At 46.0% G+C, this 16,039-nt stretch overlaps 1 protein-coding gene across 1 annotated transcript in view; it reads right to left on the bottom strand.

Annotated features, from left to right (window-relative positions):
* Positions 1–1,066: 1,066 nt before the first annotated feature.
* Positions 1,067–16,039, bottom strand: part of LOC119398885 (serine/threonine-protein kinase SMG1) — a gene marked incomplete at its 3' end in the record, with an annotated part of 31,843 nt that continues 16,870 nt past the window's right edge. The window contains 8 exon segments of the mRNA XM_049417813.1: positions 1,067–1,179; positions 1,994–2,131; positions 3,016–3,143; positions 8,068–8,310; positions 9,259–9,416; positions 9,803–9,875; positions 11,354–11,470; positions 15,906–15,953. Of these exon segments, the coding sequence (XP_049273770.1) occupies positions 1,067–1,179; positions 1,994–2,131; positions 3,016–3,143; positions 8,068–8,310; positions 9,259–9,416; positions 9,803–9,875; positions 11,354–11,470; positions 15,906–15,953 (1,018 nt within the window).

The following is a 16,039-nucleotide window of genomic DNA, read 5'->3' on the forward strand; positions in this document are numbered from 1 at the left end:
GAAAGTGGAGAGAGATAAGCTGTCAAACCCCCATTATCTTCACTACATCCATTTCGCTTAATTAAGCTATCGTAGTGACCATCCTCCCACTGGATTTTTTTTTTGCAACTTTTATGTACATGCCCCAGATTAGTACCAAGAGTGCTATCCAGCGTCACTCAAGGCAAAAGCGGCAGATGCAGGATGTCCTTTTAACAGGAAATACAAATGGAAAATTGAGCCCCTTTCGACTCACACAGGCAATGTAGAATCGAATGTTTCATTGAACACAGTAAGAACATGCATAGGGATAGAAACAGAGCAAAAGAGAGATGCTCCCCACCCTTTCAAACTCGAGTGAGCTATAAGACACAAGCTTGACAAAAACAACAAATTCCTGAAGAATCCCATGACACAGATTCTCTGTTCCAGTGTGCTTGAGTTGCAAGCATCACTGCGGTTGCTGCTGCGTCCGTTTGTGATGCCCTTTTCAGTGTGAAGCAATGCCTGAAACATGGCGCTTCTGCAAGAGACTGAGAACAGTACATGCTGTGGCCGCTGGCCGCAATGCACTCAAACATAGATATAACGAACACACATATAACGAAATGTCAGTTATAACGAAGTAAATGAAGAATAGTCTTACAATATATACAGTGTTAGGAATATACTTTTATAATAAATTTTCGGATGTAACGATAAAAAGTGCCTTCATTACAATGAGGTTTGAGTGTGTATTCTTTGTTAACTAGTTCTGCTTTTCTATACAGTCAACAGGGTTTCTGCATTATTTCCATTTGTATCCCAGTTGTTTTCCAGGTACTACTGCAACTACCCTGTGAAAGAGGCCAACAGTATGCAACACCAACAAATGAATCTGCCAGCTGCCACTTCTTTCACATGGAGGCGACTTCACACAGAATGTGTCATGTTTAGGCAGAGACCCTGCAAAAGCAGTGCGAGCTAGTTCGTGATATAGAAGAACAATCAAATGCATTCTCAAACTTCACAGCTTCATTTTCTGGAAACCTAAGCCTGCCTTCGCACTAGGACACGATAAACACGGAAGAAGACGAGGATCACTCACCGCAGTCGATGGTGGCGTCGACGAGGCCAAGGAACTCGGTCGAGTGGGCCAGATGGGGCATGTGCAGCTGAAGGCACTCGACCAGCTGCAGGGACCAGTGCTGGCACAGGCGCCTGTGTTTCCAACAGGCACAGAGAAAAGAGAAAGAGATAACAGCACTTCACTCAGAATCATCCTCACTGCTGGCCTCGCAGATGTAGCCTGACATGGAAAGGAACACAGCACGTAGGCTAAGGGCACAGCATGAAGCTCAGAAGATGACATGGCACATCACAGCAGCACCATTGTGTTCTCATACATCTTTCAATGCCTGCTTCACTTCACTGAGCAGCAGAGCACGATGGCAAGCACAGACGAAACTGAGCTTTGAAGGATACCAACGTGCCAGGAAAGATAAGATGGCCCTGTGACATTCGGTGTGTGTGAGCAATTTTGAGCTCCTTTCGTGTTTGCACTCACTAAATTGCCTTTTTTGGGACAGTGCATATTCAGCTAAATCATTTACACAGTGTAGGTTATTCACTAGGATTAAATCATAATAGAGCATAGATTGGGATTGGAAATGCCTAAATAAGTGATTTCAATATTTTTTTCTTCTAGGTTTTTCCTGATCCCTCATGCAAGCACTGAACTTCCTGAAATTCCTGCAAAGCGTACTGAACGTGCACATTCATTACAACGGCAGGCCTCTCGTTTAATGGTATCATTTATTCCTTTACCTATAGCTGCATAACAGGGAAACGAAATAGCCAAGGTACTTTTAACCTCAATTTCTCTTCGAGTGTAACTGCTATAAAAACAGAACAAAACATTGCAGAAGCCTCCCACGCCACTTACATACATTTCCCAGCTACCACACTCCATTTAAATCATCGAATCAGAAAGAGCGAGCCAATGAATGAAGAGCTGAAAAAGACAGACACCCACCTGACATCGTCAGGCACAGCGTTCGATGTGAGAACACCGGCAAGCAGGGTGAGTATTCGCGAGAGGTACACACTTCGCGGCACGCCCGGGTCGTCGCCGTGGATGAGCAGCGTGCTGGACGATATGAAGTGTCCATGCCTGTGCGGAGTTCACAAAGGCCAGTTTCACACAAAGCGCAAAGCAGGCGCTCATAAACTCACTACGATGTTACGCAAATGACAAGAAGAGAGCGAATTGAAGAAACCTCAGATTCACTTATTCAACTTGTTAGAGGGCCTCGATGCCATCAGGTACCACACATTCAGTGCTTAAGCACGTATTTACTTTTTTTTTTTTTTCGGGGTTTATTGGCTAGGTGCACGTTTCAAAGCTCAATTACTATGCAGCACCTGTAGTTTCTGACCATGGCCATAACTGGTCCCGGCTATTACTCCCATTACTACATCTAATGCACATACACAGATACCCAACAATGTTTATAAGAGAGCAGCTTCCAGAGAAGAAATGAAGGGTAGTTGAGGTAGCTCAAATGTCTGAGCATTGGACACATTAGGTGCATGTAGATTTGGCTGCCATTAGTAGGAAGTTGTCTTTCCATAAACACTTTTATTTCCCATTTAGTTGTTTGCACAGCTCAATTAAAAATAATAGGTATTGGAACTTACTTCCTTATGCTTTCCTTTGCTTCACTGTGTGTTAACGTAATGTGACGGCAATCAATTGTACGATGTGTGCATGTCATGCAAGACACGCCTTCTGGCACCAAGCAACCTGAGTACAACTTAGAATTCTCAACAAATGTTAACACAAACAGCAAACACGAAACAAGGTAACACGACAGAATGACTGAGTGGGCGAGTTGGTGATTCGCAATACCTGAAATACGAGCATGTAACTATACAGGGGCACAAGAAGGCACTTGTCCCTGTCTTCTTGTGCCCCTGTGTATTTCAGGTATCATGAATCGAAGTGTGCAGAAAGGTGTGAAGCTTTGCAATGATGAGCCTTAACAATGACATTACCTCTGGCTATGCGAGTGCAGAAGGTACAGCATGGCATACTGGGTGCTGGGTGATCCGTGCCAGCAGTCACTGATCGGTGTCAGGTACTCGAGCAGGAGGTCGAAGAAGGCTGGCTTCAGGGCCCACATCTGGGTGTTGGGGGAAGGAGAGAGCGCAACATCAGGTGAATGGTATGAACTAGTGAACATACCATACACTTAAACCTCATTATAATGAAGCTGCATCTTACACTAAAATAAGTTTGTTATAGTTTGCGCTCACTGGGAAATTGCCGGCAGAGTTTTCGTTGCATACTATGAGATTTGTTAGCACTTAACAGCCTTTAACTTTCACAGTGATGCATTCCTTCTTTCGTTTGTCTTCTGAGTGTAGTTTGGCGCGCAAGCGGAGCTCATCCGCAGTCGAAGCGGCACTCATGTAATGTGAGTGCCCGCAGCATCGAGCGGCCGCTGCTGCGGGTTTGTCAAGCGGCTGATCGCAAGGCAAAGCTTGCTGAACCATGACACCTGGCTGCGCATTTGTTGGTGTGGAGCTGCTGATTTGTGATTATGTCATGTACAAGTATTTTCAACAACTTATATCCGAATTTCAGCACATAACGAACGACGCGGCCGCTAGGCTGGCATGGTGACATTTGACGCACTATAACTTGTTAGCAACCAAAATAATGCAACGTTTTTTTCTGCAGAATGGTAGATGACGACCTTGGCTTCAATCAGAGGGATTTAAAAAAAAATTAAAAATGGCCTTTTTGAGAAAATCATTTTCAAAGTTCGGCGTTTTTGGTAAATCACTTACGTTTCAGCCCACTTATCGAGTAAAACGGAGCGCGATAAAACCACGCAAATTATTTTAAAAGAGAGCGAAAGTATCAAAGTTAATATGTGCCGATCTTTATTATCCTCACTTTAACTTGCTTGCAGCAATAAATTCCTGAAATACAGGTATTTTATGCGATTCGCCAAGTTTGGGATTTTTTTCTTCAAAAGTGCTTCGACAAGCAAGAGAAATAAGAGACTCATAAGATTGTATTTCACTTGTTCTTTAAAGGGAATAAATATTGTGACGAAGAATTGTACCGTTTCTTCCCTAGGTACGCTCAAAATTCAGAAATCGCGAAATTGGCGGAAAAGTGTTTTTTGCGGCCAAAATTTGTATATTTTTCTTTCGGGCGAAGAAAATTTTTTTTCGCAAAACTAACTGCGAGACCATTGTTCTGGGTGTAATGCCTAGACCTACAGTAAATTTCATCAAATTCGGGAATGGTGACCGGGACCTCGTGTTCGATCTTATCTGGACACACCCCCATTTCATCTAAATTTGAAATCCAGAGCTAGGGGTCGACTTACAATCAAAACAAACTAGTAGCGCCAGTTACAGTGGGACAAACGAGAAATCGCGGACGCTGTGGCATGGTTACATCACGCTTGCGTTCCGGCTCTGCCTGTAACATATACCGTATTTTCTCGGGCATAACCCACACTCTCAGCAACGATTCACGGAAAACTTTCTAAATGATCTTCGTGTATTGCCTCGAAGCTAGCTTCCCTGCATAGCTGTGAAGCACTGCGAAAAAGCCACCTTTGCACACCGGAATCCGCGTTTTTTTTGTCTTGACTTTACCAAACACAATGCGGGGCTAGCTGGTGATACAGTCTTACTCAAGATATTCCAGCGCTACTTTTAACCAGGAAAGGACAGAGAAGTGTGTGACAGGACTGACGCTCGATGTACCACAAGGTGACTGTGTTTCCAACGAAGCCGTCGCTTACGTCGATGTTAGCCATGCTGCACAGTGTGGCCGTTTTGTAGGCAGGCTATCAGCTTTATTTGCGACTGTTAGTGACATAAAAACGTGAATGTTCAGCTAGAAGCAACAACAGTGATGCTACTGGCTTAGGTCACCTTGGAGCAGCTTTTGGAGCAGGCAAAATTACGTTTTGGAGCAGCAAAACTAGCTTTTGGAGCAGGTGCTCTGCCTTCAACAATTCGTTCTGAGCCGAAGAATTCTTAAAAAAGTAATAAACATCGACCACAGCAGCGTCGACATCCCAGCCAACAGCACTAGAGCCGCGGGCAAATGAGTTGTGCACATTGTGCAAGCAGCACTCTCCTACATCTATGATGTCAGGGTATGCTTCCTGCATCTTTTTTGTGAAGCTTTTCATTGCATTAGGGCCACCCGTAGAAAAGCAAATGACATTTTTCTGCGGCAGGTCCATCATTGCTCTCCGCACTTCACTAGCCAAAATTTCCGAAGTCGCAGAGCCCAGCCGGAAAAACTGTAGGTGTTCCACAACTCGCTGAATTTTGTTGGAGAAATGCCTAACTACAACATCAAGTTGTTGGTACCTCTGTTCAGGAAGAGTAGTTTCGTCAATGCTAACAGATAAAACCACATCCGGCTTGTTCAGCTCGTCAAGCACAAGTTTCTTGAAATACGGCCCGAGGCCATCACTAACTATGTAGGATGCCTTCAACCTCTTACAACTAAACTGCTTCGCTGTTTCGGATCTCCAAATAACTTGGGAAAACAAGGCAGTTGCTGTGTCGGCCCACGAGTATGGGATGCCCTTGAGAGTCATGCCAAGCACAAACAGAGTTTCTGCGTTTGTCACCCGGTCACACTGCAAAACGTTCTATGGACTGCCGAATTCCAAAGTCGGCTGGATCGTTTTCGGCCGCTGCAGCCCGCCTGAAGCGTCTCAATGACAACTGGTAGTATCAATGTGCCGTTTCATGGCTGCATGTCGCTTGACTGCTGCTACGCCATGTTGCCTACAGTTGATGCTTTGATTACAAAAAAAAACACAAAACGCAGTTCCTTCATCCGCTTGACAACACCATATTGATACAGTATAAACCTCATTGCAAGAGACCTTCATAGTGAAGAGGATTTTGGTCTGTTGTAAAGGTAGTACGTAAAATCCAACTACTGTTACAACAGACTTTCAAGTAAACACTGAATGGTTCTGTTATAACCGGAGAGAATTACGAGTCACAAACATGGTCTTATTTTTAACGGGGGACAAAAAAAATGCGATTTTTGGAAAATCGCATTTTCAGTTTCTGTAGCCCATTTCTATCTGATTCCAAAATGTCGTCAATGAAAACTACGTAGAAGTGCTATAAAAAATTTGTTTTGCGTCTGCCGACTTGGCGAGAATTGGGGAAATATAAAAAAATTCGTTTTTCAAAATTATAGCTCGGCAACGGCGCAACTGGGCGCCACCATTTTGGGCTCGTCGTAAAGAGCATTTCTCCGCGTTCAAGTTCTCCGTTTCAGCTGGCTCCTCCAGGTGCAAAGCCAAGGGGGGGGGGGGGGGTTGAACCCCCCCCCCCTCGAAATTTTTCAGTTTTGCTTGCGTATATATACACGCACACATACAAACGCACGCACGAACATACATAAAGTATGGTTGAACCCCCCCCCCCCCCCCCGAAAAAAATTTCTGGCTACGCCCCTGAGCTCCTCCATTCAGTAACAACCGTACGAAAAACACGTTTTGGCTGCTTCTGCGGTATTACCGCAGAAGCAGCCAAAACGTGTTAATGCTCGCTACGGGATCGTCGTCTGCTGCTTGTGCGTCGCGAGGTCGTGGCTGTCGAAAATTGCGCTACTTAGTGACGCGTTCGCACTCGTTCTATGTTTATGGGTCGACGATAATTTGGAACGCTTTAGTTGGGCAGCTGCAAGCGGAAGCTCAGTCATCAGATTACGATAGTGCGCCGCACTCGTCGCGAACATCGCAGACGTGCGACTAATAGCGTTGACTCGTTGGACCCATTGTTCGAGGTTCTTCTTATCAGCACTTCGAAGCTTATGACGAAGACCACCGCGGGACAACTCCTTGTACTCGCAATCGAGCATGACGTACTTTGAAACATCGGGCACCGCGGCCACGCACATCGCAACCGAGCTTCTACTAGATGTCGTGGTTAGGCCTAACCCCGTTCACGGTGCCGTTGTACGAGCCAAATCCGAACTTCGCGGGCAAGAACATCGCGCTAGCGGACATGCGAAAGCGAAGAAGCCGTAATGTCCTTCGTCTCAAGCAACGAATCGCATTGCCCGCTGGCTCCTCAGAACCGCGGATGGGCATTTTGCGCATCGGCAGCGGATCCCCCGGCCAAGCTCGCCGCGCAGTGACCGCGCGGAGAAGCGGTGGTAGCGGCTCGCAATTTCGCGTGTCAGCGTCCCAAACGCAACACCAAGACACCAAGCACGCTGCGCGCCGTTTTTTTTTTTTTTTTTTTTTTGTCGCTACAGCTAGGCATAGCTGATCATTGACAGACCGGGGATCGGTGGCCTTCGTTCTTAAATCGGTACGTCGATATCCGCGGTGCGCTGCTCCCGTCCCGAAAGTATGCTAAGCGACGTTTGAAGTCGGAAGTTAATGACCGTGGTAGAAAAGTCCGCTCTAAAGGAGTCCTGACCACCTTGCTGGCCTGAAATTTTAGTCAATTATATCCGAATGTCTGTTGTTCCAGAATCTGTTGTAAACGAAGCTCAATCAATGGAACTAATACGGAGGTCGGCGTAACGCCGCAAATTGATATGTAATATCCGAATGTCTGTTGTAAACAGATCCGTTGTAACGAGGTTATACTGTATTTTGTCTCCATTTTCATCACTCTCATGGAGAACGTCCGCGTACAGCGCGATGTCGCTCTCAATGGGGGAACCTCATGTAGTTAGTTTCATTTCTGAAAGTCGGAGTACACCCCTTTGGTGCAGGCTTGGCGCAGAATCGCCAAATTTTGAGGAAATGTAGCAGGTTGTAGCAGCCAGGGCACTTTGGCGCAGTCTGGCGCAATTGGCGCAGCGGTAGCATCACTGCAACAAAGGCAGCAGGTATTTCTCAACATGGACAAGAAAAAAATTTGAATGAACCGAATTTGTGCAGCGGGGCAGTTTGAATTAAGTGGCTTAAAATACATTGAAAACACAGCGGAACCACAAAAAATTTAAGATTTGTTTGAATTAATCAAAATGTCTGAATTATTGAGAGTCTACTGTAGAACGTTTCCAACGGGGCTTATGTGCCTCACCCCGATGATGGAGTGTCGGGCGTTGGCAACCTGGCTGAGGGAGCACAGGGGTGCCAGGGCCGTGGCCGCCATGTTGGTTGCGTCCAGGCTCTGCACCAGGCACCGGTAGGCCTCCTCTACGATGGCCACGCTCTTCAGCTTCAGCATGGCGTGCTGCACCGACAGCAGCTGTGCCTGCACTCGTGCCCGTGGGCTGCGACGCCAGCGGCTCTCGAAGGCCAGCGACACCAGTGGCAGTGGAATCTACGAGGAGGGAACAGGAAGACTCAGCATTAAAAAATAACGAGTCTGCAGAAAAAGGTCTAAGGATGATTTCAACGATCTTGTTGTTTTATGAGATTAAGTGAGATAACCAAAGAAAAAGCAAGGAAAGTCCCTCCCCCATTTATTGTTTCTTCAATATGTACAACCCTCTTGCAACAATTACCAGCAATAGCAATGATAGTATCGTGGCTCTTGAACATTATTGTTGAGTTCATCTGTATTTCCATCAATGAACTTCCAGTTCAAGTCGATGCTTTTGGCAAAGTGCCTTCTCACTCAGAAGACTGAACAACTGTTGAAAGACAAGGTCATGCAAAGGCATAGCTTACCGTACTTTTGTGCACATAACCCACAGAAAAGACAGAAAATTCGGAGCTAAAATGAGGCTGCAAGCTTACACAAATTTGAGTGTGCAAGGTGTCTTCAAAGAAATGTATGGAAGGCTAGCTTACAGCAATGAAAGGAAGGTGGCTTCACATCATTACGTAGGGATCTTTATTTTAAAAAAATATCAACACGCCCTCCACAGAGATGGTTAACCTCTCTATCACCACTTTTAAGAGATGCGTGCTTCAAACTTTGCGTTTGGTGACATTAGCATAAAGGCTATTCATCTGCAACACATATCATCCCTAGCTATAAATATGACGAAAAAACCTGTAACATAACCAGTGCAAGCACGGAGACCCTTCAAGGTAGCACATGCTGGCATTGCTTCCTCATTATAGTTTCTGTGCACTCACGGACCACCGTCATTTTATCCACGTCCTAGCCATGTACAGTTCTGCTGCAAAAAGATTTCTGCACGTTGCAGCTGGGAGTGCGGTGTGGGTTACGTGCAAGGGCAGGTTAAACGTGGGAAGATATGTTAGTTCCTAGCAATGCTGCCATCGACTACAAGCCGTGAACAGTCGGTCTCCAGCTTACCTGGGGTCCCAGGTGCTGGACGAGTGATCCGAGCAGTCGCAGCAGGGACAGGGTGTGTGCCTCGGAGAGCACCAACTGTGCCTGCAGGTGCAGCAGGTCCACCAGGGATGGAGGACACTGGCCCGTCAGGTTGCACAAAAGCACCACCGTCTGGTTGGCTGTGCAAACAACACACCAGTGAGAGGGTTTATCATCATCGTCATCGTCAGCCTGACTGCACCCACTGCAGGGCAAAGGCTTCTCCCATGTTCCGCCAATCAACCCGGTCCTGTGCTTTCTGCGGCCACATTGTACCCACAAGCTTATCTGCCCATCTAACTTTCTATCTCCCCCTCGCGCGTTTGCCTTCTCTTGGAATCCAGTCAGTTACTCTTAATGACCAGCGGTTATCTTGCCTACGCGCTCCATGCACTACCCTTGCCCATATAAGCATGCCTCCACTACGCATGCTCTAGTATATTTTTTTTATGCTGTAACCGACCCTGTGACACTAAGAACGGAAAGAGTAGATATGGCAGTGACCACAGGAAACAAGGCGGCTCACCTGAGACAAGAAGAGAGTTTCTGGGTGCAAATTCGGTTGCCTGAAGGACACAGTTCGCCATTCCATGAAGGTTCTGAAAAGAAAGTGTAAAATCCAAGAAAACATTAGATTTGAGTGAAAAAGCATGACAAGAAACTAGAGCGCTGCACAGGCCGATATTTTCCGGCCCGGGCCCGGCCTGAAAACGCCATGCGCCAGCCCGTCCGAGCCCGGCCCGGTGTTCTTAGGTAAATGTGGCCTGTACCCGGCCCGGGCCCGAAAGGTTTGGGCCTGGCCCGTTTCAGCTAGTTATGCCTTGAGCATAAAGAGGCACTGTGCAACGTTCGGTTATTGTGAAGATACCTGCCGCACACAAGATATTTTCTAGAGCTTGTTTTAGGAACTTCTTTCAGTGTCACGACTTTCACTGGTACTGTGTACACTTTCGGTTAATTACGCCCGTAACACTCTTGCGAAATAATTGCAGGGCAATATAAAATATAATTGGAGTCATAGCTGGCTGTTTCATGTACGCACACAGTGCTAACCATGCAATCTTATTTTTGCATTTCAAAGAACGACTACAAAATATAATACCTCCATAAAGTGAAAAAAAAAAAAAAAACAAGAACATGGCAGACATTTTTAGCTTGAGTCTACATCAAGTGCATACGAGCTGTTGAGTAAAAGTAGCAAGTCTCCTGCAAGTTTCATCTATTGCACAATGCAATGAAAAAAAAAAAAAAAAGTGCTCTAGCTGCTTCTGTGAGGAATACACCAGGCTGGGCAGCGTTACATAAATTAAAGCTGTCGTGTTGACTCCTCGGCAGGCAATTGCACCCAACGTACACTACGTTTTCGTGTTCAAAACAAGCAGGTTCTTTGTCCCACCCTTCTTCCCCGAGTCACCGCCAGTGCCACAGATCTGTCACCCGTTAGCGAGCAAGCCACCGTCCTCGCTGCTCCCTGAAGATGGCTCTCTCGCCGTCTTCATGTGACCGCCTTCGATCTTTGAAAATGTTACGCCTTAAAGCAAGACCGGACTAAAGGCTTCCAAAACAACTGTCTATTAGAGCGCTGAAGTGAACTAGCCGGCGGCCTCTTTGACCTGGGCCTAGTACGGGCCTGGCTCAGGCCCGAGCCCGACCCAACCCGGGCCCGATCCAACAATCCCTTACCAACAATCCGCTTTGGCAGTGCAACGAAGCACGAAGTTAACCCAAGAAATGCAGGGGCACCAGGGGCACAGGAATGCTGAGGTGCAAGTGGCACTTCAGACACCTAAGCCAAGGATTAGGGTAGCCTCTAATCTTTTTTTTTAGTGGGATTCGTTGCTGGGTAAGTTCACTGACATCTAAGGAATACATGTTAGCACCAGAGCTTTTCCTTCCAACTCTTTCTTTCTCGAGTCTTTATCTAATGTTGGCACTAACATATATCCCTTAGTATCGTTTACCATTGAACACGGACACAGGACCTACAACGCAACACTAAAACCTCGCTATCACTTCCAGGAAAACTTCCAATCTACTTTTTTTTTAAACCAGCCATGAACCAAGGAGCTCGTCTCACCTCGCTGAGTAGCTCCCAGGTCACGACCTGGACTGCCTGGTCACCAAGGCTGTGAACCACCGTGCCATAGACACGCAGCAGAGAGCCCATCCTGTCCAGGCATTCGTTGGCATCCTCCTGTTGTGTTCCCCAGCAGACAGCACAGGCCAGAAGCAGCATTGATGAAATGCACAAACTTTTAAAACAGCAGCTTCAAGCGTTATCAGCATAGATCAGATCAAACAAGCGGAACCCTTTTGACCAGCTTAGTGCTGTTTGCAGACAAAGTTTTACGAGGCTTTTTAAAGCACAACATTACGTAGCATTATATGGCGGGGCAGTAAAAAAAATTCTGTGCGAAGTTTGACAGCACTATACACTAGCAAATAGAACTGCATCAAGTTTGTTTTAGACCTGCCAAGTTAAAGGGGTACTGACACAAAATTTCGCGGCAGAGATAGCCTGCTGGATCGATTCCCGTGTCCGTGCGTGTACCATCTGCAAAATACCGACAGCGAATAAAGCTTGGAAGGTATTTTATATGAATTTTGAAGTTCGCAAGAGCGATCCAGCATTATAGGCCGCACCTGGTGCATTGACACCCTCGGAGGTGACCCGAGGTGACCCCCCTACGTTTCAGCCGGTACAAGTTATGATGACGTCGTAGCCACCATTTCTGTTTTGATGCGCTTCCCGACAAATCGCTCCTCGCCAGCGGGTCAAACCTGAAGTGATTCGCCACATCGAAAATTTATTCCATCCCCGCCGCAAGAAAATCGTCGCCATCAGATGACAATGAGCCCGACGAATGACAGACCGCGCGGAAATGCGTCACTATTCTCTGTGCTCACGTGACCGAGCGTTTCACTCGCTAGGTGGTGATAGTTGCACCCGGCGGCTTGTCGTTTTTGAAGCTCTGTCAAACCGAAACTGAGGATGTGTCGGTTATGAGGAGCTTGTAACTAATTATCTGTCGCGCGCTGCAGCAAACGATGTGCCGTGTTATGACTAACAGGCCCCCAGCAACACATTGCAGCAAAAAAACGCGGGGCGAAAATTTTTGTGTCAGGACTCCTTTAAGCCTATTGTACTTACATTACAACAGCATTGAGGAATGTTGACTACTGTTGGCTTGTGCTGGCCATATTTGCCTACACACTTGGCCCTTTAGCTCGGGTGTTGATGCAGCTTTTATTGACAACATGCTTCGCACGTGCAATTCCCATAACAAAAATCTGCCGCAATTTCTTTTCAGGAGAGGGGCAGAAGTCCTGACAAATGGGTTTCATCAATGATGCGAGATAGTGGGCTACTCGGTGCAGTTTTTTTAACATAGTTTTGTAAAGAAATTAAGGCAAACAGCAGAAGGAAAGAACATACACAGAGTGGCATGCGTGCGTACTGTGCTTGTTTTGTGCATCCTAATTTACACCAATAAATAATCTGTCTCATCAAGTACCGTATTTTCTCGCATACATCGTTACCCACACAAGACACTCAGAATTCTCAGAGCTATAGTTGGGGTGCTAGTCATACCTAAATTTCAGTGCACAAGTTGCCTTCTCGGCACAGCTTCAAAGTATTGCAAGGAAGCGGGCTTTACGGCAATGCACAGGAATAATTTTCTTTTTTTTTTATTTTCCATGGTTTGTAGTTGCGGGTGCACGTTACATGCACGGCAGGGTTATACACCAGTAAATACGGTATTTGGCAGACTGACTGCAAGGTGCAGATTGGGAGGGACAGTTCTTAGCCCTAAAACTTTTTTAAAGTGTTGTCTTGCTAAGGAGTTGTTAAAAAATTAAGAGAGCTCGCACTATTTAAGCAAAAAAGCGCAACACCGAAACCGAAACCCAACCGAGTGTACTGTCTACGTATGACGTAGACGTTGTTACGAACGAACCGGAAGTCGTGCAGGCATGCCGGTCACGCCGGCGCGGAGTATGAAAACTGTGACAGCCGGGACGACCAGCGAAGCGCCGGCCAAACCAACGCTGTCAGTCGCCTTGTGCACAGCAGACGCTCGCTGTAGCGGCCGAAGCACCGAAATTAGCGGTGCCCTCGGCTGCGTCACTTCCGCCGCCTTCCCAATACTGACGTCACAGACGCAATGTTGCCAATAATTGTGGGAAGCCAGGAGGGCGTTTGCAGACAATCTTTAAAATTCATTTGAAAACAATCTGCGCATGTCTCAAGCCTGTAATTTGGCATAAATGACGGAAACGCGCAAAGGAACGTACCCAGCGAATTTCACTGAGATCCATCGACCTCGAAAAATCGCTGGAGTAGGCCTTTAAGATCTAAGGGAGCTTCGCACTAGGGGCACCAAGCCTGAAAGAAGTGCGGAGCTGGGCAGCTTTCTTTGTTTCTATTCAGTTTTCCTTTTTCTCCTCACTTTCTTTTTTTTTCTCTTTTTCCATATTTTTCTGCCTTTTTTTCTCTCTTTCTATTTCTCGCTTGCTTCCTCTTTTTTTGCTATTTTTATATGTGGTTTCTTCTGCGTTACGCCAAGCGACAACATCATACGACAGCCTGGGCCCCTAAAGTGCCTTATAAACTCAGTGTCCTTAAAAAAACATGCATTTTTAATGTCAATACGGCGAAGTGCGATTTGAACCAATGCATGGTGATGAGCAAAACTTTCAATGCCAAACCAGATCTCATTTATTTCATCAGACATAATGCGTGCACAATGTCACAAAACAAAAAATGGTCGCGCTGAATGAGGGTGCCTTAACTCAGGTCTCCTATTACCACCTTGCATCAAACCTAAATTTATTTTGAATTTAGCCATTCCATGCGGCCACTGTAAAGAAAACTTTGTGGTGTAGCATCAAATTATAAATAAAGCCGCTAGCTCTCAGGTTCAACATAATCAATTTTTTTTTATTGCGCTGAAATCATATTTCCTTACACACATCCACGCTATTTGGGCATTCTTTGCAGCTCTTTATGTGTAAAAAAAAAAAACTAAAAATGAATCTGTTAGTGACTACACTACACAAAGTCGAATTTCAAATTAGAAAGGTTTCTATACAATGAAGTGAATTGTCTATTTTCCTGACTTAATATGTCGAGATTTAACTAAAGGAGAGATAAAAATTCTCACCTGCAACCCACTGGCATAGCCAGGGGGGAATCCGAACACCATCCCCCAATATTTTCTAATTTTGCATATGTATATATACACGCACAAACATACATAAAAGGTAGGCACCCCCTCCCCCATCCCAAATTTATGGCTGCCCCCCTGTTGCAACCTGCTGCCGTGTCGTAAAATTTGTGTGAAAAATACAATGAGACAGAACACAGGTGTTTTCTGTTTGGTGTCGTCGTCTTTCTTGTGCCATTTCACACCACGAGTCAGAAGCAGCTTGCCACACTTTCCACTGTGCTGAAACCGCTTCTATATGCCATACGTCGGCAATAGCTATAATGGCAGTGCACTAGGTGCATGTCCCCTCTAACTTAACCGTAACACGCATGACATGAAAGCGTGGAGCAAGGTGGATGGCATGCAGCAAGCTTTCATCTCAGCATTTGGGCACCCTTCACCAAAAGCGAGGCAAGCAGAAGAACTGAGAGCTGGGCCAGTTGGCGACAGTTCTTGCACATGTTGAAACACAGCACAACCACGACGCGGACCGAGAGAAAAGAGGGACAGACCAGCGCTGCGGTTTGTCCCCGTTTCTCTTGGTCCGCGTCAGTAACAGTAACAGTGTTAATTTTAAGGGCTCGTTTTCTTTGTTATACACAATATTAATGGGAACTAACAGACAATAACGCCAAGGAAAGTATAGGGGATGTTTTCAGTAATAAATGTAAGGTAATTGTGAAGAAAGAAAAGTGGACGAAAAGATAGCTTGCCGCGGGCAGGGACCGAACCTGCGACCTTCGAATAACGCGTCCGATGCTCTACCAACTGAGCTACCGCGGCGGCCATCCCCCCGTCCACTTTATAAGGTATATGTGTGCATTTAAACATGGGAGTGTCAGTCAGCGCCGCCAGTAGCCATGACGGCGAGTGTGGAACACTCTTTTTCTGCCTTGTTGGCGTCACGTAGCACGTGAACTTATTACGAGCTGGCAGCTGACCATTAATCCCTCACAAACCACCTGAAAGCATCAAGTCTGCCAGAATGAGACCCTCGCTATGAATGAAGGAAAGAAGTGTTAATTTTAAGGGCTCGTTTTCTTTGTTATACACAATATTAATGGGAACTAACAGACAATAACGCCAAGGAAAGTATAGGGGATGTTTTAGTAATAAATGCAAGGTAATTGTGAAGAAAGAAAGAGCAGGTTCGGTCCCTGCCCGCGGCAAGCTATCTTTTCGTCCACTTTTCTTTCTTCACAATTACCTTACATTTATTACTGAAAACATCCCCTATACTTTCCTTGGCGTTATTGTCTGTTAGTTCCCATTAATATTGTGAGTAACAGTAACAGTAATTGTCAGTAACAGTGGTTGCGCTGTGTTTCAATATGTGCAAGGCGAGTGCGTTAACACACGTACAATACTTGTAAAGAGGAACGAAGGAAGGAAAGGATGGGGAAGGAGTCATGCACTCACACTCAAGAAGGCAGGGCGCGGCTGTCGGTAGCTGATCTTGTACTTGCGCTAGATGACACAAGAGGCAGTGCATGGGGTCAAAGTGCACGGAAAGGACACGCATGCGGAAAAAGGTGCATTCACTGCAAGCAAAA

Source organism: Rhipicephalus sanguineus, chromosome 7, assembly GCF_013339695.2.
Source record: "Rhipicephalus sanguineus isolate Rsan-2018 chromosome 7, BIME_Rsan_1.4, whole genome shotgun sequence".
In the NCBI taxonomy this organism is placed as follows: Eukaryota; Metazoa; Arthropoda; class Arachnida; order Ixodida; family Ixodidae; genus Rhipicephalus; species Rhipicephalus sanguineus.